This window comes from Dermochelys coriacea, chromosome 16 (assembly GCF_009764565.3).
Source record: "Dermochelys coriacea isolate rDerCor1 chromosome 16, rDerCor1.pri.v4, whole genome shotgun sequence".
Taxonomy (NCBI): Eukaryota; Metazoa; Chordata; order Testudines; family Dermochelyidae; genus Dermochelys; species Dermochelys coriacea.
Window position 1 is genome coordinate 3,276,989 of NC_050083.1, and position 24,448 is coordinate 3,301,436.

Below are 24,448 nucleotides of genomic sequence, written 5' to 3' on the forward strand. Positions count from 1 at the left end.
CCTGCCATGCCATGCCATGCCCCATTGCCTCTGGCTGGCCTCTCGCTCTGGGGACTGACCTCCCCGCGCCATGCTCCATTGCCTCCATAGGGACCCACAAATATGTTTGGTGCTGGGCCCACAAAAGGTTAATCCGGCCCTGAGAGCTGCTAGGGCCTGCTGGCAAACCTGGCCCATGATGAGTGCATCCTGCAGTGATTCAACTACCTCCCACCCTCCAAAGCGCAGCCGCATGCAAGAGTGCAAGCAGGGGAGACTAGTTCCCTTGGACTTTGCCATTGCTCTCTTCTCAGTGTCCCTGTGGGGATAGCACCACTAGATTCCCCGTCCCTCTCTGACACGGCACCCCCCTTCCTCTTCCTCCTCTTTGCCAGTGAATGGTCAATTCAGCACAAGGTGCTTCTGCCTGAGGCCTGCAAGAGCTCCAGCAGGAGGTGAATTTCAAATGGCAGGTGATCTGCAAAGCTGAGTAAAGAGGCTTGTGCCCCTCTTACTCCTGGGGGAGTTTAGCGCCTAAAATTCTGTGCACAGTTTAAAATTATGCATATTTTATTTGTCAAAATAACGCAATATAATCATCCTGGTTTCAATTATTTTGGTAATTTATTTAAACTAGAATACAATGGATGGAGAATGGGAGTGGGGAGCATTGGAGGAAATCCCCAAAACCCCTCTGTCTAATAGTAATGTTGCTAGGTTTGACCCTTTATTTCTAGGTTTCAGAATAGCAGCCGTGTTAGTCTGTATCCGCAAAAAAACAAAACAGGAGTACTTGTGGCACCTTAGAGACTAACAAAGTGCCACAAATACTCCTTTGTTTCTAGTTATTAGTCAACATATATATGCAGCTGTATGCTCAGTGTTACATCATAGGCAACTGAAGAGCAAGTGAAGGCTGGAGAATCAAAGTCACAATTTATATTGGCTACTGAGAAAAGGAGAACTTGTGGCACCTTAGAGACTAACAAATTTATTTGAGCATAAGCTTTCCTGAGCTACAGCTCAATTCATCGGATGATTTTTTGTGAATACAGACTAACACGGCTGCTACTCTGAAACCTGTTAAATTGGCTACTGAGCATCTCCAGAAAGGTCAGTAGCAAACAGTTCATGGAGCACATTGTGATAGGAAATTTTTTCAGTCCAAAAATTTAGATCAATTCTAATCACTAAAGCATAATATTCATTTGTAAGGCCATAATATCTTTTATTACAGCACTCTGGCCATGTAAAGGAGCCTTGAAACATTTACACCTGTTTTATACTCCTGGGGGAATTCACTAAGTACAATGGGAACAATTCACTAAGCAGGCAGGCTAGAACTACATAAGTTCATGGAGGATAGTGTCCATCAATGGCTGTTAGCCAGGATGGTCAGGGATGGTGTCCCTAGCCTCTGTTTGCCAGAAGCTGGGAATGGGCGACAGGGGATGTATCACTTGATGATGACCTTTTCTGATCATTCCCTCTGGAGCACCTGGCACTGGCCACTGTCAGAAGACAGGATACTGGGCTAGATGGATCTTTGGTCTGTCCCGGTATGGCCGTTTTTATGTACATTCTGCTCTGCCTGAGAGGACAGAGCCTGCCTCCTCAGAAATACCCCAAAGCCCTGCTGAGCGTGCTGCAGTAGTGAGTGAGAGGGACAGAGTTTCTCTCTCTCTCACACGCCACGACTGCTCAGCCCCCAACCCCCGCCGGTCATTTACCTCTCTACCAGCTGCTCCAGGCGCCCAACTGACCAGCCTATGCTGCTGGGGAGGGGCGTGTGATCACTCTTATGGCTTCCCTTTGCTTCCCTGTCAGAAGTCATTTTTCTGCAGGGAAGCAAAGAAATCTGCAGGGGACATGAATTCTGTGCAGGCACAGTGATGCAGAATTCCCTAGGAGTACCCTCTATGCTTATCTAAGATAGTTAAAGAGGTCTGGGAGGTTGTCCCCTGTTTGGAATGCTCTGTGGTTATAGCTCTGCCCAGAGCTGTGTGGGAGAGGCCTGCCATGTTAGAGAAGGAAGTCTCCAGTGGTGCACAGCTTTGGTATGGAATCTCATTCCAGGAGGCAGCAGGCCAACCACTAGGAGTAATTACGCTTTGCAGCATATCCAGAATGGTGGTGGAGGTAGTTGTTGTTATGCTTGTTTACAGCATACCCATCACCGTGGCACCCAGAGGCACAGAGACCCGAGACCTAACAGCTGCTGCGGTGGTTTTGTGTGATTGAGGCAGCTGCTGGTGGAAGTTCCTGTCTCATTATTTATTTTCTGCATGTCATCTGTAATGAAAACTTTAATTTCTTTAATGGCTTTGTAAGTAGAGAGGGATTCCATCGTGCCCATCACACTGTGCTCTCACTCCGAGAAGAGCATTTCTCTATAGACTGTTATTCTCCAGGGGCCTGATATTCTTTAGATGGTTTATGAATAAATATTGATTTTCTTCAGTAATGTAGGAGTTTTAGTAATAGCATCAAGTGTGTTCTGGATATTGAAATACTTTTAGCTGCGTATCAGTTGCTTTATTTGTTTTCAACAGAGTGGAGATTTCAATCTTCAGTGAATACTGCAGTGTAACAGAAAAGCTATGATTAGTCATTGCTCTAATTATTCACAAATATATCACTTTACATAGATGTAAAGGTCTCCTGACTATAATGATTATTTACAGTCAAACAGCGAACTGCCATTGACTGTCAGATACAGGTTGTTAGGGAGGTAAGCGTTTGGGCTGTAAGCTCTTAGGACACAGAGTGCATCTTCCTAATTGTTCGCATCATGCCTGGCACAAAGGGGTCCCAGTCCGACTGGAGCCTGGGAGTGCAGACTGCAATGTCCCTGGTAATGCTCGTTCTATGCTGGAATGTGTGTGGAAGGATGGGCAGACTTTGCAGAGCATTGTCATTGTCTTTTTTTAAAATAAAGTGTGTTAATGTTAAAATCACTTCAGTGAACACATTAAAAACCAAACATTCCTGCTGCACAACGCAGGATGTCCCTGCTTGACCAGGCATTCACTGGAGCGCCACTGCCTGAGTCCTGCACTAGGCATTGCACTGGAGGGCATGCTGGTGTGCGTCAGGGAATGGCACCGGTCACTAGTCAGGCCCAATCCTTTCATCTGCTCTGCATCGGTGGATCCCTGAGCCCATGCAGAGCCCCGGTAGGCAGAAGGCCTCACATGGTGCATTCAGCTGCCGCATTAAAGCCTTATGCAAACAGGATTAACTTGTGTCTTGGCTGCTGATGTAAATCTCAAGGACCCCATGAGCTCCAAAGGAGCTCCCTTGGTTTACACCAGCCACACAGATCAGTGTTTGGCCCATATGGCACCAGAAAGAGGCATGTTTGACACTTAATTTAAATATAATCGTATTTCCCAGATATTGAATTAACTCTCCTAGAGCCTAGTTCAGGTCCGGTTTTTAAACCACAGATGAATACATATGCTCGTACAATTAATCACTGCCCTTTTCTCTCTGAGGCAGCTGAACAAGAAATCTGTTGGATAAGTTTTGCTACCAAACACAAATTTGGGTTGACTGCTACTTAATTGGCAGCTTAAGGTATCGAGAGCTAGCCCCACAGCTGGTGTAAATCATCCTAGCTTCATAGTCTCCCTGGACGTATGCCATCTTACCCCAGCTGAGGATCTGGCCTCCAGAGTATCTCATATGCTTTGCAAGATGAAATTCTTAATCTGATGAGAATGGCATTGTTACATTCCGTTATACTGATGCTGGTGAGGAGCAGAGATTGACGAGTTCTGTCTTCTCCCCAAGCCCAGGAGATTTACATACTCTCCTGTAGTGCTAATGAGGCCAATGTAAACAAGGTGGTCCATTTCAAACAGTTGAAAAGTAATTTCCACCCCAACTGTTGAGAATAGTCCACTTCCACCTTAACTGAATTGGCTCGTTAGCACTGACCCCCCCCCCCAACTTGGTAAGGCAACCTCCATCTTCTCATGTACTCTATATATATAGCTTCCTACAGTATTTTCCACTCCATGCTTCTGATGAAGTGGGTTTTAGCCCACGAAAGCTTATGCCCAAATAAATTTGTTAGTCTCTAAGGTGCCACAAGGACTCCTCGTTGTTTTTGCTCATACAGACTAACATGGCTGCTACTTTGAAACCTCCCCTGGCTGTAATTCCTGTTCTTTGTTACTGGAGCTGCAGCTCCAGCCAGCCACAGAGAGCTATCATCGCTCTGCGCCTGTGCCAGAGGGAACAGATAGTGCAGGGTGCGTCACCCCCCAGGCTTCATATTTCCCACTGCCCGCAGGCTCCCTGCCCACCTCCCTGAACTGCAGTGAGCTATGCACAGCCGGAGCAGAGAACTGGGGTGATCTGGGCTAGTGACCTTTCCTCTCTGCCTGGCTCAGGCCAAGGTTGATCTGGCTGATCCAAGCCCATCCACAGAGCCCAGCTTTATCTGGAGTAGGAGTAATGCATCTGTGGTGGGTGTGAGTGGGGCAATGGGAGATTCTCTGTGCTTGCTCCTCCTTTGCAGAAGCATCTCCAAGGAGTGTCCTCGTCCCTTTGTATGGGGGGAGCTCTGTAAACTGCCTTCTCAGCATGGCCTGGGGCAGGGGCTGTGGGGTCAGGGTGCCAGCAGGGAGATGAGAATGATCCCAATGCAGACGGTCTCTAAAGATTTAATTTCAAAAAGACTTGCCCACCTCGTGCTGTAGTTGTTTTGTTATCACTGTTTGTTGTTTGTGTAGCCCCAATCACGCACCAGGAGCCCACAGTGCTGGAGGCTGAGTAACAGGGGGAAAGAGCTGTGCTCTGCCCCAGGCAGCTCACTGTTTGTAAGACAGGTGGGGACAATAGTGGGATGGGGCCCCCTAGCCCCTGACTATTACCAAGGCAGAGATGGGTGTCTGAGTCTGCAGCAGGGCCCATGGCCCATTGCCCTAGCTCAGTGTAGGTCTCCAGCATGCCCTCCCATCCCAGTGCCATTGGATACCACAACCTGACCCCTGCTCCTACTGCTTAGTGTATTCTGGGGCTTCATGCAATCCTGCCCTCCTCCCCAGTCAGCAGGGAGTGAGGCTTTGATGCCCATGCGGGGTTAACCAGCTTCACTGCTCCAGGCTGGGCTGGGCCAAGCTGTGGGCAGGGCTCTTGAAGGTCTGCGATTTTGGCTGCTTATCCTAATGGTGCCTGTGTCCACCCTGGGGTCCCCTGAGCCCAGCAGGAATGGTCTGACCCCTGGTGGCTCCCCAACTTCGTGGCCAGCCCTGCCCTGCATGTCACAGCCTCACACGAGGGGGTGTCCCACATCAGCCCACCGTGAGCACCTGCAATAACATGTTTTTTGAAAGCTCTGTGTAAACAGCCAATTAGAACGTGGCTGGCAATACTCCTGTCGGGCACTTTATCTGGTTGCAAATGTCCCCCTCATGCCATCTGCATCCTCCTTCTCCAGCACTGGGAGATTAAACCAGGGTTTCTCTTTGCAAACATTGGCAGGGGAAGCAGGAGCTCCCTGAATGGAAACAATAGCAGGGCGGCTGGTTGCCTGAGCTCACAGGCCGTCTCTGTGCAGTGTGCTTGTCTGGGCTGCATTTAAATGCAGAGGGGAGGTGGGATCAGCTGTGCATTCTGTCTGCCCTCTACATCTGAGGGTCCCAGACTGAGTCGGGGGCTTCTGGGGTTCCAGATCCCGCGCAAGCACCTGCTGGGTATGAGTCGGAAGCCCTGGGGGAAGCCCCGGGGTACTGCCATCTGAGGAAAGGAGAGCCAGGGGTCCCTGATTAGGAAGGTTCTTCTAGCGGAGGGCAGCATGGAGGAACTGCATTGTGTTCATCTGAGCAGACGCTGCCGGTGCACCTGCTGCTGTTCTGAACTGGGATACCAGTTAGGTGGGCACTGAGCTTGACCCAGTCTGGCAATGTGCATGGGCCTCAACACACAGGCAGGGAACTAGCTGAGGGGACAAGCTCTGTATGTGAGAGCCATAGATTGGCTGATGGTTAACCCTTCATGTATCTGTCCTCTGTCTGTCTAGTGTGCAAACGGGGGCTGATTTTCAGAGGGAGGTGTTGGTGCTCAGCAGACCTGCCTCTCCACGGCACTGCAGCTGGCTCCAGGGTAGGGCAGCACCCAGCAGCTGTGCATCACACTTGTGCAGGGACGGGGAATCGGATCAAGAGACTGGGTCAAGCTTCTCTCTTTAGGGAAACAACTATGGGTTCTTAAATGCCCACAAAGAGCAACCAGGCTGTGAGGTCCCTTTTTCTCAATGGAAAAGCTAAACATAAAAGAAATCCAACCAGCTAGGGTCTGGAGATGCAATTAGGGCAGCCCCACAACCTTTACTCTGCCCTGTCGTAATGCCACAGGATGCCCATCTGGTTATCATGAAGGCAGTGTTTGTGCTCCCAGATTAGTTGACACCTGATTTTATAGGCAGAAGAGACTGTGTGGTTCTTTCCCCTCTCCCTGGCTGCATGGGACAGTCTCCCATCAGTGGAGCTGTGAGTAACATTCCCATTCTGCTGTTTCCAAGTGGGAATACTTGTCTGTGAATAATCTGTGAATTGAGCATTGTTGTAGGCCAGATGCAATCAAATGAATGGGGCTATAATTAGGGTTGGAAGGATTCGATATTTATTGGTAAATGTTGGTTAAGGTCAATTTCACTGCACACATGCAAACCGATGAAAAAATATTTCCATCAATAATAACTGACATTTACAGACTGGCAAAGGGAGAAAAATGCTGGTTGAGAATTTACTAGAGTTTAATTTAAGAATATTTATTTGGTATATTTTGACATGTCAATTTGTTCTTTAACAGCTATAAAGCTTTAACTTCTTGAGTCTCAGCACCTACTGTCTTTAAATAATTATTGTCTGGCACCCCCATAATTTCCTGCAGTTGTGAAAATTTAAATGGATTAAAATAATAAAAAGCTTAAAAATAAACATTAATATTGTCTGTCTAAATTATACGAAAAAAATTGAATTCTGCCAAGTCTAGCTATCATCTAATTAGCCAGGGGCTGTAACATGGGATTAGGTGAGTTCTGAATCATTCTCAGTAAAGTGGAGATGAAATGTACTTGGAATCTCTTTAAGCCTTGCTCTAGGGGAATTGCTGAAGCTCTGTATAGACTGTGGAACATGCATTAGTTACAGTAGCTGTGCAGTCACATGACTCCCCCTAGCTACACTTACATCTATTAGGCTCTATTGATTTCTTTGAAATCATTCACTTCTGCTGCTGCAGACTCCAGAGGACAGGACAGTCTCTCTCCCGTGATTTTGGGCCATCAGTGAATGCTGGCACTCATCTTATTTCAGAAAGCTCCAAAGATTGTGTATCAGCCTGTTATAATGAAGATCAGATTGATCTACCTGATTGGAATTTGGGCCTGCACGCCACAGGGATTGCAGAGGCTGGGAGTGCTGGGCAAGGAAAGGGGCATTGTGTCACTCTCACTCTAGCTGATATTCAGAACAGCACTTGTAGACTTTGGTGGCAGTGTGGAGGGTGGGGGTGGCATCATCAGACAGGACGCCTTTGAGCAGGATGGGAGGAAGCAAGCAAGAAAATCCTGGCATTCCCCTTTCCAAAGAGTCTGATCTGGTTTATGGAGTGTGTTGAAATGCCCCCTCCAGCTCCCAACTCATGGACAATTTGGCCTTATTAAAAATACACAGAAAGGGAGAGATTTTCCAAAGCACTGAAGGAACTTAGGCGCCCAGTGACTGTCACTGGGAACTGTGCACCCAACTCTCTTAGGCATGTTGGAAATCCCCCCTCCAGCCCCCTCCCAAAAAAGAGCATTTGAACTGGCAATGTCAACGAACATTATTCTCAATGCCCTGCCCAGCCAGCCAACAGAAAGCCCTCCAGGTTCACAGTCCCAGAGTGAACTCCTTCAGCTTTTACTGCCCCTGTGATAGCTGAATCCACAAACGATGTTTTTAAAGATAACTTGCAAATGGGGCTGTGATGCTGGTAGATCAGGGGCTAGCTCACGCCAGGGGCCCCGTCTCATCCGAACACAGACAAATACCTAGCCAGTCTGGCTTGCCTGTGTGTTAGGATTCTTAAAGCAGGAATTAGAAGATTAGGGATGTGTTTAGGGTTTAGACTTTATTGAATGCTTGTGAGTGGCTGCTGGCATTAATCTCACTTATAGCATTCGTACCCCATATAGACAGGTTTCAGAGTAGCAGCCGTGTTAGTCTGTATTCGCAAAAAGAAAAGGAGTACTTGTGGCACCTTAGAGACTAACAAATTTATTAGAGCATAAGCTTTCGTGAGCTACAGCTCACTTCATCGGATGAAGTGAGCTGTAGCTCACGAAAGCTTATGCTCTAATAAATTTGTTAGTCTCTAAGGTGCCACAAGTACTCCTTTTCTTTGTACCCCATATAGTAAGGTAATATTTGAGCATTTGTGTTGTGAGCTTTTGTGACTGTATAAATCACCTGACAGGAGGAAGACATTAACTAGTGTGAAATGCTGGTTTCTAACAGAAAGTCCTGCCCAACAGGGAAGGTCCATCGACACCAGATGGACTATTGTAGGATATTAAAGAGGGGAACATACTTTGTTGTTCTTTAATTCCCCCCATGAAGATGAGTCATGCAAGTGGACTCCTCCCATCAGCTGAGTTTGCAGCTCAGAGCACATGGGAGGAGGGGAATAAAAGCTGCTAACAAGAAGGAACTGAAAAGGAGTACTTGTGGCACCTTAGAAACTAACAAATTTATTTGAGCATAAGCTTTTGTGAGCTACAGCTCACTTCATTGAATGCATCCGATGAAGTGAGCTGTAGCTCACGAAAGCTTATGCTCAAATAAATTTGTTAGTCTCTAAGGTGCCACAAGTACTCCTTTTAGAAATAAAGAGTAAAACCTAACTATACGACTCTTAGAAATAGGAGGTTTGGGGATTTCCTCCAATGCTTCCCACTCCCATTGTCCATCCATTGTATTAGAGTTTAAATAAATTACCAAAATAATTGAAACCAGTGTGATTATATTGCGCTATTTTAACAAATGAAATATGCAGAATTTTTAAATATTGTGCAAAGAATTTTTATTTTTTTAGCACAGAATTCCCCCAGGAGTATTTCAAATGCTCTAATTTTTGTTTGTTTTTTAAAACTCATTTAATTCATATGCACTACAAACTGGAAGAAAAGCTCACTGAGTTAAAGAGCAACACTCCTCTATTTCAACTAAGGAAAGACCCCATTCTAGTTTTCTCCTCCCCCAAGGGGACCACCAGAAAACACAGGGAGACCTGATATAAAAACAAGTGAGGTATTGAAAACAAAGGCCTCCTTGGGCCTTCTAATCCATCATCAAAATAAAATAATGGCACAAAACCAATAGCCCCTGTCAAGCTGCCTACAGTGACTCAAGAGCCTGAGTATCAGCATCCTGGCAGACTGTTAAGAACCAGGGCACAAACCCTGAAAGTTGTATACTTAGATTTCATCAAAGAATTATCGAGTGAAGATCTCACACCAATGACAACACTTGTAGCCAATCCTATAATAAACTATACACAGATTTATCAATAGGAAAAGGAAACAAGAGAGTTATTTACAAGGTTAAATGTTAAGTTCCAAAAGATAAGAGACACTTCTATAACAAGCAAGCTCAATATGACCTTTAGGGTTAATCCAGGCTAAGCACTGCAGACCTCTTGCTTATACCTACAAACCATCTCCCCAGAGTCTAAGCAGCACAGAGATAATCAGTTCCTTCTTTCAGAGTAGCAGCTGTGTTAGTCTGTATTCGCAAAAAGAAAAGGAGTACTTGTGGCACCTTAGAGACTAACAAATTTATTTGCGCATAAGCTTTCGTGAGCTACAGCTCACTTCATCGGATGCATTCAATGAAGTGAGCTGTAGCTCACGAAAGCTTATGCTCAAATAAATTTGTTAGTCTCTAAGGTGCCACAAGTACTCCTTTTCTTTTTGCGAATACAGTCTAACATGGCTGCTACTCTGAAACCTGTCTTTATTTCTAGTTATTTGTCAACAAATATATGCAGCCGTATGCTCATTGTTACATCATAGGCAACTGAAGAGCAAGTGAAGGATGGAGAATCAAACTCACAATTTATATTGGCTACTGACCATCTCCAGAAAGGTCAGTAGCAAACAGTTCATGTAGCATATTGTGATAGGAAAAAATTTTAGTCCAAAAATTTAGATCAGTTCTAATCATTGAAGCACCTTAAGCATTTATAAGCCATACTGTCCTTTACAAGCACTCTGGCTATGTAAAGGAGCCTTAAAACTTTTACACCTGTTTTATACTCCCGGGGGAATTCACTAAGAACAATGGGAACAATTCACTAAGCAGGCAGGCTGCTACATTCTGCTCTGCCTGAAGGGACAGAGCCTGCTGCACACCTACCTCCTCAGAAATACCTCGAAGCCCTGCCCCGCCACACTGAGCATGCCGCAGTAGTGAGCAAGAGGGACAGAATGTCTGTCTCTCTCACATGCATGACTGTCAAGCCCCCATCTTCGGTGATAATTTACTTCCCAACAGCTGCTCCGGTCGCCCGAACCGAGTGCCCATGCTGCTGGGGAAGGGTGCATGACTGCTCTTATGGCTTCCCTTTGCTTCTCCCTCAGAAGTAATTTTTCTGTGGGGAAGCGACGAAATCTGTGGGGAACATGAATTCTGCATGTGTGCAGTGGTACAGAATTCCCCCAGGAATATTTAAACAATCTGACTAAAAAGCATTTCTCCTTCCAGCTGCATATTCTATGTGATGTCACAAACCTGCACGTTCCCAAGTTGCCCACAGAGCCTTCCGGGAAAACAGAATAGCTAAGACCTCACCTTTCTGATAGAAAAACCCATTAGGCAAAAAACACATAGAGGCATAAAAAAGCCTGATAAGGAAGTTAAAAGGCCCATGATCAGCATTTTATTACTTGCAGGTCACTCTTAAAATCTTGGTTTGCAGAATTAACTACAGCGTGAAATCATCCAGCTGCAGGTCCTGCTGGGCCATATGTGAAGGGAGATCTGCCAGCCCCAGGCAAACCCCATGTAGCTGCTTAGCATGTAACTTTTGGGGCAAGAGGGTGGCAGTTCAGAGGCTTGGCAATATTTCCCATTGCGGGTGTGCATGAGGATTTCACCAGCTCCTGGGGTGGGAGCTGACCCAGGGAACAGGCCAAGGGAGAGCAGAGCAGTTTGTTCCCACTCACATATTACAAAGTATGTGTGGTGGGGTCACAGCAGATGGGAGAGGCTGAAATATGTGCTGGGATGGGGGTGCAAGCTCACTGGCATCTGGGGGTGCACTAGATGAGTTCCATCATTTCTTTTCCTCAGCACGTGTTGTTCCTGGTGGCTCTTCCCCGTGTGACCCAGGGACTGCTTGGTGGCCACTGGAGGAGGAACAGGGGTGTGTAAGGGTTACAGCAGTCCCCTGGGGCTGGTATCTACATCATAGCTTGTCAAGGGCATCATGTGAGGTCTCTGTTGTCACACTGGTCACCATAGCCAGTGTGATCGGAACATAAGGGTAATACATAAGGAGTTATGTATCTGTGCTCTTAAGGGTTGTGAGTTGGAGGTGGTCACCAGAAGGTGATAAACAAGTTTATTTCAGGCAGGAAACACTTAACTACCTGTCTGGCTATATGTTAAATTGAGTATTTAATTTAATTGAAATTAATTTAATGTATACTTCACCATGGACACCTCTTTACAGTCTGAGCAAAATGCTAATGAAGAGATTGCAGAGCCTTACCTCCAGGGGAGGTTCTCTCCAGGAAAACACAAGCAGCAGGGGGTGCAAGTGAAGACAATAAGGGTAGGAAGTTGGAACTATGTCTGTAGTGTAGAGGTACACCTTGACCCCGGGGACAAGCTGCCAGCTGGTTGTCTGATGAATGGAGGTTCACAGCCGGTCTGGTTGTTTAATGCTGGGTGAGTTGCTCTGGGGAAGCTAACCTTTCTGAGACAGGAGAATGGCTTGTTAGTTAAGTTCAGGCTCTAGAAAGCTTTTGTGATTTTAGTTTATATGTAACCATCTGTTTCCATTAATTCTACTTGCTACTTCTCTGTCCTCTGTTCAGTGACCATGTGCGTGTTTTCACTGAAATGTATCTACGTACTGTGAGTTGAGCAGGGCGGGATCCTGAGGTGTATCGGGGAAGCTGGAGGCACTGTCCCTTTGGGACCAGCGGATCTGTGAATCCTGCGTCTCAGGTGGAGCAGGGGCCGGGCACTCCAGGGCCATACTTGTAGGGTAGAGTGTGTCTGCCCTGGGACAGCAGGGCTTGTGTTGCCCATGGCTGGTGTAGTCGGGGAGCTGATCCCAGGCAGGCATAGACAAGGCTCCGCCGTGCTAAGGGTGCATGGCAGCAAGGTGCCTCACAATCCTGGGTACCCCCAGGAAGCATCACAATCCTGAGTACCCCATCTCTCATGCAGACTTTGGCTGATCACAGATACAGCACGCTGTCTGCATGAACCTGATGCCCCTGCCCCTAAGCCAAGCTGCTGCAAAAGGGAGGAGCCGTTTCTGTGCCACCTGGCACCCCTCTGTGCAGGTCTGATGGTTCCAGTTTCTCCCTAGATTATCCCTAGCCCTGCACAGCCTAGGCTTGGCTGCTTTCGTTGTACAGGCTCTGGAGTCTCATGCTGTTTGCACACAGAAAGAACAATTTCCATCCTCTGAATTAGCTCAATAGCCGCATTTCCATTGTGGTGTCATGTGATGCAATATTGCTGACATTCTGTCCATCTCTCAGCACACCGCTCTCACTTATTGGGAACAAAAATCCCATTGCTCCACATTACAGCCAGCCTTTCAAGCTACTTGACAGTGTGCCACTTCTGAACTGATTTTACCCTTTGTTTTGCTCTCTCCTGGCTCCTCAGTGCCTGAAGTGATGGGCACTTACTCAAAGTGAGCTCTCCACTTGCAATTACATTCACCCGAGATGGGGTTTGGAAAGCTTGTACTTTGCAAACAAAGCCAGGGCCTGTGACACACTGCTAATGACCTCGCTCTCTGCCTGTGTTTCCTTTTCGTCAGAAGTCGGAGTGCTTATTAAGTTTGGAGGCTTACTCCCAGGAGCAGAAGAAGAGGATCTGTTGGTGTCTGGCTGAGAACATCACTAAGCAGCAGCATCCGGCAGCAGCTCCTGCTGAGAACAAGGTAAGGAGCCAGCGGGCTGGCTGGATGGACAGACAGGGCATCCTCCCTCTGGCACCACAGGGCTGGGGCCTTCCCTAGCATAGGGGCTTTGCTCAGCCCACACTCCTGCCAGGACCCACGCTCTCAAAAACCAACTTCAGCCAGGGGACCTGCCAGCTCACATCAACAGGCTGCTGTGTCCTTTTCCCTGGGTATCTATTTGGACAGTGAAAGCTGCACAGCTCCAGCACATGGACTTTTAACTTCTTCCCCAGAGATAATGCATGGCTGCAGGGCAGGGATGATCACAGAGGGGAAGCAGAGCCTTGCAATGCACACAAGGTTCAGGCTGTGAACTCTGGGCCCTAATGGAAAGGCTGGAGCCATGGGATCCTGCATAGCTGCACTGCTGGGACCATGCCTCCTTTCCCCAGCAAGGTAGCCTTAGGCTGCCCCAGCGGCCTGGTGTCGTGGCACAGAGAGGCCCTGTTTATCCTACACATTGAGGTGGCAACACCAGCTCTCCTGCATTAAAAAGATGCAGTCGGCTTGTGAGCCAAGAAGACTGGAGTGCTCTGTGCAGAGAACGGGCAGAGTGTGGGAAGCCTCCCAAACCTGGGCTCCTAACATGTCCAGTCCCTGCCCTGGTGAGAGACCCCTGGTCTCCTTGGGCACCGCTGAACCTGCCAGCAAGGGGCCTGCTAATGCCAGGGGCTTTCCATGCTGGGGCCCTGTCTTCCCTCAGGAGTTGGGCCATCATGGCAGTACTCGTACAGAGGGGCTCAGTCTAAAGCCCTCGAGGTGCCGTGGTGGTGGGAATACCTGGGTCCTGTCTACACAAGCACATCCCCACGACTCTGCTAGTGGAGCTGCACCGCTCCTAGAACAGCACTGGGAGAATGTTTAAAAATTCACCCCGACCCTGCCTGGCCTGCTCATGTTCGGCCTTGCTTGAAGCACAGGTCTGAGGCTTTCATTTTTGCTGCATTTGCAGACGCAAGGCAGGTGCTGAGGAACAGAGGGTCTCAGCCTCCTGTCTGACTCATGTGCAGCGTCCCAAACTGGGTCAGCACAAACTGACTGCAGGAGACAGAGCTTCTAGCCACCTTCTCCCTCAGATTTCAAAGGAGCTGGAATAGCTTTGTGAGGCAACAACAAACAAGTCGGAGACCCCCAATTAATAACTAAACCCCGAGGAAATGCAAATAACCTGGGGTCAAGTAATGCCTTCCCCCTCCTCCTCCATCGGGTGACAAGACTCCATATCCATCCATCCCATGGGGACTTCGCTAACTCCTACTTGGAATGAGACATGTCCTATGTTTGTGATATTGCAGTGTAGGTTATTGCCAGGGTAGTGTATGAACCTGAGCAGCCCAGCTGAAGTCTCAGCAGGGAGGAGCGATTCAGCTCCACTTCCTGATGTGCTGATGGGTTTGTGGGTGATTCGGGAGGCTTGGCCTGTTTTCAGTCCTTTTCCTCCTTCCATCTTCAAACGCCGTGTCCATGGCTGGGGCAGGTGAGCTATGAGGCATCCCCTGATCCCATACATTCCCTTCCACCACTGCAGAGCTCAGTACAATGATAGGATTTGCCTGTGTAAGCAGTGTTCCTAGGGAAGACTTTAGATCAGGAGTGGGCAAACCTTTTGGCCCGAAGGCCATATCGGGGTTGCAAAACTGTGTATGGAGGGCATGGTAGGGAAGGCTGTGCCTCCCCAAACAGCCTGGACCCTACCCTCTATCCATCCCCTTTCACTTATTGCCCCGCTCAGAACCCCCGACCCATCCAACCCCCCTGCTCCCTGTCCCCTGACTGTCCTGACACCTATCCACACCCCCATCCTTAATCACCCCCCTGGACCCCAACCCCATCCAACTGCCCCCTGGTTCCTGTCCCCTGACTGCTCCCCAGGACCCCCTGCCCCTTATCCAACCCCTTCCCGCCCCCTTACCATGCCGCTCAGAGTGGCAGGAGCTCACAACCATGCTGCCTCCCTGCCCAGCAGGAGCGGTGGGCCAGAGCACTGGCGGCGCAGTGCGCTGAGGCTGCAGGGGAGGGGGAACAGCAGAGGAGGGGCCGGGGGCTAGCCTCCCTGGCTGGGAGCTCAAGGGCCAGGCAGGACGGTCCCACGGGCCGGATGTGGCCGGTGCACCATAGTTTGCCCACCTCTGCTTTAGATCCTAGCTGTGCATCGTCTGGTGTTTGCATCCTTTCCAGGTGTCATTCCTTAGACCAGGGGAAGAGTGAGGCCGACTCTGTGTGGGAAGAGTCTGCCAGGGCTGGAGTGGATGCCCTTCCTGGGAGTGGGGTAGAGGAAATGATTGGAGAGACTAAATGCCAACAGGAACCTTGCCAGGAGCTCTTACACTGAAGTACCAGGGGTTGCGTGATCTCCCCTCTGAGTCCTGATGACAGAGGCAGTTTGTTCTGGCACTGAGGGCTTTGGCTGTGCAGGGTGATAGACACAGTGAGGGGCTATGCCAAAACTCACCTGACAGCATGCAGACAAGATGAATTGGCTCACTGATTTTAGCCAAGGTGTAAGGATTTGCTGTGGTTTATGTGCCGAGTCAGCAGGGATCCTGTGAACAGTTCTAGACCCAGTGTTCAAATCATTTCCATCGAAAAGCTCTGCCCAGTCTGGCTTGGCTCTAAGATTCATCAGGGGATTCCTCTAGAGTCAGCATTTGCAGTGAATCCAGATGCTGTTTTAATCTGGGGAGTGATGGTGGTGTCCTGCATGCCCTGAGACTGAACCGATCTCATAAAGGAGGCTCTTCATTGATTCCAATCACAGAGGAAGCTGGAGTCTCTGTCCCGCACCAGGCAGGGCTGGCGCTGGGGAGCTGGTGCTCAGATTATGGACTGGCCACCTCTCACCATCTCCCATGGTTTTGGAATTAGTGGACTGAATGCCAACTGAATTCTTCATCAAGCCCATTGGAATATGCATATGCAGTCGTGGGGTCAGTGGGGATTGTCACTGCCGCAAGGCTGTGCATTGTTCCCACTGGCTCAGAGGCAGCAGGCGAGGAGGAGGCTGGGACATGATGAGAATGCTGCAGCTGAAGACACCATTGGTGCTATTTTATTAAATTACTCTTTTGCTCTTCCCTTGTCCCTTCAGCCCAGGATCTGAGAGCACTTTGCAGGTGCGACTCCCCCTTCCAGGCTGCTGGGCCTGTCCCAGCTGCATAGACAGGGAACTGAGGCACAGAAACGGCAAGCGGCTTGCCCAGTGGCACCCAGGGAATTGGTTGATCCAGAACTAGAGCCCAAGGGCTGCCTTCTGTGCTGGGAGGACACCCTGGGCATGGCAGCGGGAGGTGGTGCCAATGAGCTCTGATTCTGGGACTGGTTCTAGGGCAGCACCAGCCCTAGCACAAATTAGAGTAGTCTGGGGCTCATCTAGTCTCCACTGACTGGCTCTAGCCCATGGGGCCAGAGTGCTAGCCCAGACTAACTGAAGTGCCACCTCTCTCCTGCCCTGACACACGCATGCGGCAGTGGTGGCTAGAGGGGGTGAGTAACCAGCTGAGGAGATCCAGCAGCTTTCTGGCTCCTCTGTGCTGCTGGAACAAAGATGAGAATCTAACCCATATCTGCCAGACCCCCACCTTACCCCTGCCCATCTTCATTCCTTGCAGACCCCAGTCGTCAGCGGGTGGGATCGAACCGGGGACTTCTGGAGCTTAGTGCATTAGCTAAAAGCCAACTGGCTGTTACCTAAGGCTATGTCTACACTACGAAATTAGGTTGAATTTATAGAAGTCGATTTTTTAGAAATTGATTCTGTACAGTTGATTGTGTGTGTCCCCACATAAGACCATTAAGTCGGCGGAGTGCATCCACAGTACCGAGGCTAGCATCGACTTCCAGAGCGTTGCACTGTGGGTAGCTATCCCACATTTCCTGCAGTCTCCGCCACCCATTGGAATTCTGGGTTGAGATCCCAATGCCTGATGGGGAAAAAAACATTGTCGCGGGTGGTTCTGGGTACCTGTCGTCAGGCCCACCCTCCCTCCCTCCGTGAAAGCAACAGCAGACAATCGTTTTCGCGTTTTTTCCCTGGGTTACCCTTGCAGCCGCCATACCACACAAGCATGGAGTCCGCTCAGCTCACTGTCACCATATGTCTCCTGGGTGCTGGCAGATGCGGGACTGCATTGCTACACAGCAGCAGCTCATTGCCTTGTGGCAGCAGATGGTGCATTACGACTGGTAGCTGTCCTCGTTGTCTCCTGGGTGCTCTTGGCCGGCCTCGGTGAGGTCGGTCAGGGCGCCTGGGCAGACTTGGATGCTCCTGGCAGAACTTGGTGAGGTTTGTCAGGGGCACCTGGACATAAATGGGAATTACTCAGGTCATTCTCTTCTTTAAGTTTTATCTAATGGAGATTCAGTTCTACCTGGAATATTGGCAGAGGGATAGCTCTGTGGTTTGGGCATTGGCCTGCTAAATCCAGGGTTGTGAGCCCTGAGGGGGCCATTCTGCCTCAGGCTCCTCTCCCAGCCAGCAGCACTGTAAGCACCCAGGAGATAATAATAGCTAGCAGTTGTACTGCACCATCTGCTGCCTGCCTATCCCTTGCTTCCCCCCTCCTTGAAAACAGCGGCCAACAATCATTTCGTGCCTTTTTTCATGCGGGCGCCATATTGCTGTCAGCATCATCATCCACCCGCCACTTCTGCTGCCACTCTGCTCTCCTGCAGACGCCATACTACAGCAAGCATGGAGCCCGCTCAGATTACCGCAGCAGTTATGACTGTTCTAAACACCATGCTCATTATCCAGCAGTATATCCAGAACCAGAACCTGCAAAGGCAAGCGAGTAGGCGACGGCAGTGTGGTGAGGAGAGTGATGAGGACATGGACATAGACTTCTCTCAAAGGGCCCCGGCAATTTGGACATCATGGTGGTAAAGGGGCAGGTTCATGCTGAGGAACGCCGATTCTGGGTCCGGGAAACAAGCACAGACTGGTGGGACCACATAGTGTTGCATGTCTGGGACGATTCCCAATGACTGCGAAACTTTCACATGTGTAAGGGCACTTTCATGGAATTTTGTGACTTGCTTTCCCCTGCCCTGAAGCACCAGAATACTAAGATGAGAGCAGTCCTCACAGTTCACAAGCGAGTGGCAATAGCCCTGTGGAAGTTTGCAATGCCAGACAGCTATCGGTCAATCGGGAATTAATTTAGAGTGGGCAAATCTACTGTAGGGGCTGCTGTGATGCAAGTAGCCAATGCAATCATTGAGCTGCTGCTATCAAGGATAGTGACTCTGGGAAATGTGCAGGTCATAGTGGATGGCTTTGCTGCAAAAGTGGTGGGGCGATAGACGGAACCATATCCCTATCTTGGCACCAGAGCACCAAAGCTGCGAGTACATAAACCAAAAGGGGTACTTTTCAATGGTGCTGCAAGCACTGGTGGATCACAAAGGACGTTTCATCAACATCAGCGTGGGATGGCCGGGAAAGGTACATGACGCTCGCATCTTCAGGAACTCTGGTCTGTTTCAACAGCTGTAGCAAGGGACTTTCTTCTCAGACCAGAAAATAACTATTGGGGATGTTGAAATGCCTACAGTTATCCTTGGGGACCCAGCCTATCCCTCCCCACTGCATTCTTGGGGGTCTGGGTGAGGAGGCTATGGAACTTGGGGAGGAGGGCGGTTGGTTACACAGGGGGTGTAGCAGGGGTCCGTGCTCCAGCTGCCTTTCCTGCACCTCAACCATACACCGAAGCATATTAGTTTGATCCTCCAGTAGCCTCACCACTGACTCCTGCCGTCTGTCAGCAAGCTGACGCCACCTAACATCTTCAACCCACCACATATTATCTTCAACCCGCCACCTGTCCTTGCATTCATATTGTGCTTTCTTGGATTCTAACATTGTCTACCTCCACGCATTCTGCTGGGCTCTTTCAGTGCGGGAGGACTGCATGAGCTCAGAGAACATTTCATCGCAAGTGCATTTTTTTTGCCTTCTAATCTTTGCTAGCCTCTGGGACGGAGATGATAGGGGGAGCGTTGATACATTTTCAGTTGCAGGAGGGGGAAAAAGGGAGAGTAATATTTAAAAAGACACATCTTAGAGAACAATGGGTAGACTCTTTCAGGGTGACCCTTGCTGTTAACATTACATAGTACTTGTGCATTCGGTACAAGGTTGCATTTTGCCTCTTATATTGAGGGTCTGCTGGTTTGGTGGAAGAGAGCACACACACAGGGCCAGTGGGCAACAGAATTTGGCTTGCAGGCAGCCATGGTAAGCCACAGTCTTTTGGCTTCTTCAACCTTCATAACGTGGGAATGGTTCCAAAGAGCAGCGCCCTCCTTTCCCATACCAAGCACCCATTGGGTTGGCCATTTAAAAAGAGGGGCTGTGGTTTTTGGGTTAACGAGCAGCACAAACCTAACTAAATCCCCCACACATACACCCAATTCTTTCGGATGATCACTTCACCCCTCCCAGCACAGCGTGGCTAACAGCGGGAAAGATTTCTGTTCAGACATAGGCAAACAGCCCAGCAGGAACTGCCACCTCTGAATGTCCTCTTAATAAAATTACCCTATTTCAACTAAGTGACCATGAATGATATCACTCTCCTGAAGCTAACACAGAGAGATAAAGAATGGATGTTGTTTGAATACCAGCACACACCCGGACCATAAGCTGCCATGCTTTGTTATGCAATGACTCCAGACTACATGCTACTGGCCTGGCATGGCAAAGTGTCCTACCATGGAGGAGGGAATAAGGCTGCCCTCCCCAGAAACCTTTTGCAAAGGCTTTCGGAGTACATCCAGGAGAGCTTTATGGAGATGTCCCTGGAGGATTTCCGCTCCATCCCCAGACACGTTAACACACTTTTCCAGTAGCTGTACTGGCTGCAAATTAATCATTAAACACGCTTGCTTTTAAACCATGTACTATATTTACAAAGGTACACTTACCAGAGGTCCCTTCTCCACCTGGTGGGTCCAGGAGCCCACCTTGGGTGGGTTCGGGGGGTACTGGCGCCAGTTCCAGGGTGAGAAACAGTTCCTGGCTCTCGGGGAAAACAGTTTCTCCACTTGCTTGCTGTGCGCTATCTTCAACCTCCTCCTCATCATCATCTTCCTCGTCCCCAAAATGCGAATCCCTGTTGTATGATAATCCATTGATGGAGTCAAAGCACAGGGGTGGGGTAGTGATGGCTGCACCCCCTAGAAAGGCATGCAGCTCATCATAGAAGCAGCATGTCTGGGGCTCTGACCCCGAGTGGCCGTTTGCCTCTCTGGTTTTTTGGTAGGCTTGTCTGAGCTCCTTAAGTTTCATGCAGCACTGCTGCGGGTCCCTGTTATAGCCTCTGTCCTTCATGCCCTTGGAGATTTTTTCAAATGTTTGGGCATTTCGTCTTTTGGAACAGATTTCTGATAGCACGGATTCGTCTCCCCGTACAGGGATCAGATCCAGTACCTCCCATTCGGTCCATGCTGAAGCTCTGGGACTGCATGGTCACCTCTAATGATGAGATCTGCGCTCACCTGCAGCTTGCCACGCTGGCCAAACAGGAAATGAGATTCAAAAGTTTACGGCCCTTTTCCTGTATACCTAGCCAGTGCATATAAGTTGAGACCGCTGTCCGGAACGGTCACAATGGAGCACTCTGTGATAAGTCATGGAGGCCAATACCGTCGAATTGCGACCACACTACCTCAAATTCGACCCAGCGATGTCGATTTCAGTGCTAATCCCCTTGTTGGGGAGGAATATAGAAATTGATTTTCAGAGCCCTTTAAGTCGAAGTAAATGGCTTCGTCGTGTGGACGTGTGCAGAATTAAATCGATCTAATGCTGCTAAATTCAACCTAAACTCGTAGTGTAGACCAGGGCTAAGGCTGTAGAGCAGACTTATTAACTGCTCCCTAAGTGGTCTTGGTGCCACTAGATGGGACACAACATCACACCCACAAGGTTTGTGGGTTACATACTTCTCCTAGCTGAGGAGGCGCATCCCAAGCTTCAGAGTCTTCCCAGTTGAAATCATGGATGAGCCCCAACTTGTAACGCCAACAGACCCTGTTCGTCGGCTGGCGGGATCGAACTGGGGACCCCTGGAGCTTAGTGCATGAATCTCTACCACATGAGCTAAAAGCCAACAGCCTGTTAGCTAAGGCTGTAGAGCATCTCATTTAACTCTCTCTAAGTGGTCTCGGTGCCACTATTTAGGACAGAACGCCACATCCAGGAGGTGTGTGGGTTACACAGGCACTCCCATTAGGCATTAGCACTGACTCCTGGTGCTCCTGGCCCTTTGGTCCCACTCCTTCCTTTTTGGCTGGGATGCATCTAATTTTCTGGCTGAATAGCATCTGCTCCCAGATGTGTGTGGACTCTGGTATTTCACTGCATGCTAATAAGTGCAGTGGAAATCTGCACTTCATTTGCTGTGCTGGTAGAAAGCCTGTCAGTAGGGTACAGCTGGGATTGGCTCCCTCTGTGCTGAGCACCAGGGGGATCCCGATCCAGCCCCAGTCCCTCCCATAGGGAAGGTTTGGAGGGAGCAGCAGGGGTTCATGAGGCAGAGCCATCAGCCTTCAATCAAGCTTCCAGGACACTCCTGCTGTTTGTTCTACTTGCAGCAGTGGTTTGGGGGTGGGAAGTGGGGTTGTTTGCAGTCAGCTGAGGCCCAGCTGGGCAGCTGCACACACACCCGGGCTGCCTGTGTGAGGCTGGCACACTTGGTGTGGGCCATGCTGCTCCTCCTGCTTTTGGCAGCCTCCTGCAGTTGCCTATGTGGACCAGGGATGAGAGTTTGGGCAGCTGGAAAGCTTGGCTCATTTCTTACTGGTCACATGGGGTGTAAAAAGCCACCTCAAGGTCACCGCTATTGTCAGGACAGTCTCCTGAGTTCTGACCTTGGGCTGTAGGATTACAGATGACAGCAACCTTTTCCCATGCGGCTTGGGAGTTAAGCTATGGCCAGTGCATATCAGCTCAGAGAATCCAGGGCCCATACTCCCTCCTGCACTGAGATATAAACTGCTGAGCATGGGAGAGGTTTAATAGTTGTGGAGGGTCATTGTTTCAGGAGAAGGTGCTGAGTGACACACTCCCTGGGTGACAAGAGGGAGCTTTTTAATGGTTGTTTGAACATGCTGTAGCAGTGGTCACACCAGTGCCAAAGATAGAGATAAGATCACCTCCCTACTCTTACTCAAGATTCCCCTCTTCATGCATCCAAGGATTGCATTAGCCCTTTTGGCCCAGAGCATTGCACTGGGAGTTCATGTTCAGTGGATTATCCACCATGTCTCCCAACTTCTTCTCAGAGTCACTTCTTCCCAGGATAGAGTAAGTACAGCCTATATTGTCCTAGGTTAGTGTAAGTAAGTTTCTCATCCTGTCAGAATGGCCTAACTTTTGTTCCTAGATGTATGACTTAAAGTTTGGCTGTACTGTAAAGCATGTTGCTTACTGTGACAGGGTTGGGCCAGATGGCTATAGGAGAGTAATAGAAGGCACATATATTAGCCCCAGTCTAAGTAGGTCCCTCTTCCCTGGGTAAGGTAACAGAGAAGGTTCCAGAACAATCAGGAACCTTCTGGAGACAATTAAGACAGGCTGATTAGAACATCTGCAGCCAACAAGAAGCTGCTAGAATCAATTAAGGCAGGCTAATCAGGGCACCTGGGTTTTAAAAAGGAGCTCACTTCAGTTTGTGGTGTGCGTGTGAAGAGCTGGGAGCAAGAGGCACTAGGAGCTGAGAGTGAGAATGTGGACTGTTGGAGGACTGAGGCGTACAAGCATTATCAGACATCAGGAGGAAGGTCCTATGGTGAGGATAAAGAAGGTGTTGGGAGGAGGCCATGGGGAAGTAGCCCAGGGAGTTGTAGCTGTCGCACAGCTGTTCCAGGAGGCACTCTAGACAGCTGCATCCCACAGGGCCCTGGGCTGGAACCCAGAGTAGAGGTTCCCCCAAAATCCTCCCAACTTCTGGTCACACACAGGAGGAGTCGTCTTGGACTGTGAATTCAGAAAAACGGACAAGCTGAGGGCTGCCGTGAAGCTCCAAGGCGAGCAAATCCGCCAATAGCAAGACCCACCAAGGTAGAGCAGGAACTTTGTCACATTACTTGCTCTCAGCTCACCAAGCGATCCAGATCGCTCTGTAGTGACCTGTCCTCTTCTTTATTTATCACTCCTCCAGTCTTTGTGTCCCCTTGTAAACTTTATCAGTGATTTTATTATTTTCTTCCGGGTCATTGATAAAAATGTTAATAGCATAGGGCCAACCAATCCCTGTAGCACCTCACTAGAAACACACCGCTTGAAGATGATTCCCTGTTTACACTTACATTTTGAGACCTATCAATTAGCCAGTTTTTAATCAATTTAATGTGTGCCATGTTGATTTTGTATCATTCTAGATTCTTAATCAAAATGTTGTGCGGTACCAAGTCAAATGCCTTACAGCAGTATAAGTATATTGCATCAACACTATTACCTTTATCAACCCAACTTGTAATCTGATAAAAAAAAATGTCAGGTTAGTGTGATGGGATCTGATTTCCATAAACTCATGTGATTGGCATTAATTATATTACCTTCCTTTAATTCTTTATTAATTAAGTCCCATATCAGCAGCTCCATTATTTTGTCTGGGATCAATGTCAGGCTGACAGGCCTATAATTACCCAATTTATCCTGTTTAAAAAGTGGCACAACATTAGCTTTCTTTCTGTCTTCTAGAATTTCCCCAGTGTTTCAACAATTATTGAAAATCAACATTCACAGTCCAGCAAGCTCCTCAGCCAGCTCTTTTAAAACTGCTGAATGAAAGTTATTCAGACTCGCTGATTTAAAAATGTCTAAATTTAGTAGCGACAAGGTGGGTGAGGTAATATCTTTTATTGGATCAACTTATGTTGGTGAGAGAAACAAGCTTTCGAGCTTACACACGAAGCTTTTCTCTCTCACCAACAGAAGTTCATCCAATATTACCTCACCTATCTTGTCTCTTTAATATCCTGGGACCAACACAGCTACAGCAACACTGTATATAACTTTAATAGCTGCTGTTTAACATTCTCCTCAGTTACTGCTGGAATGGAAAGTATTTATACTTATGTTGTCATACGATATGACTACATCATGTGGTTCCCTCCCCTTCATGCAGAACAAAAATAGTTATTGAACACTTCTGCCTCATCTGCATTTTTTATTGACAATTCTACCATTTCCATCTAGTAATGGACCAGTACTGGTATTAGGATTCTTTCTGATCCTAATATGCTTAAATAATTCCTT

At 48.6% G+C, this 24,448-nt stretch overlaps 1 protein-coding gene across 13 annotated transcripts in view; it reads left to right on the forward strand.

Annotated features, from left to right (window-relative positions):
• The window catches only part of RGS3 (regulator of G protein signaling 3), a 230,755-nt gene that overhangs the window by 156,846 nt on the left and 49,461 nt on the right, over positions 1-24,448 (forward strand). For all 13 annotated transcript variants that reach the window (XM_038374581.2, XM_043498553.1, XM_038374582.2 and 10 more), the window contains one exon: positions 13,042-13,164. In XM_038374581.2, coding sequence (XP_038230509.1) covers positions 13,042-13,164 — 123 coding nt within the window. The remainder of the gene's footprint in view (positions 1-13,041; positions 13,165-24,448) is intronic.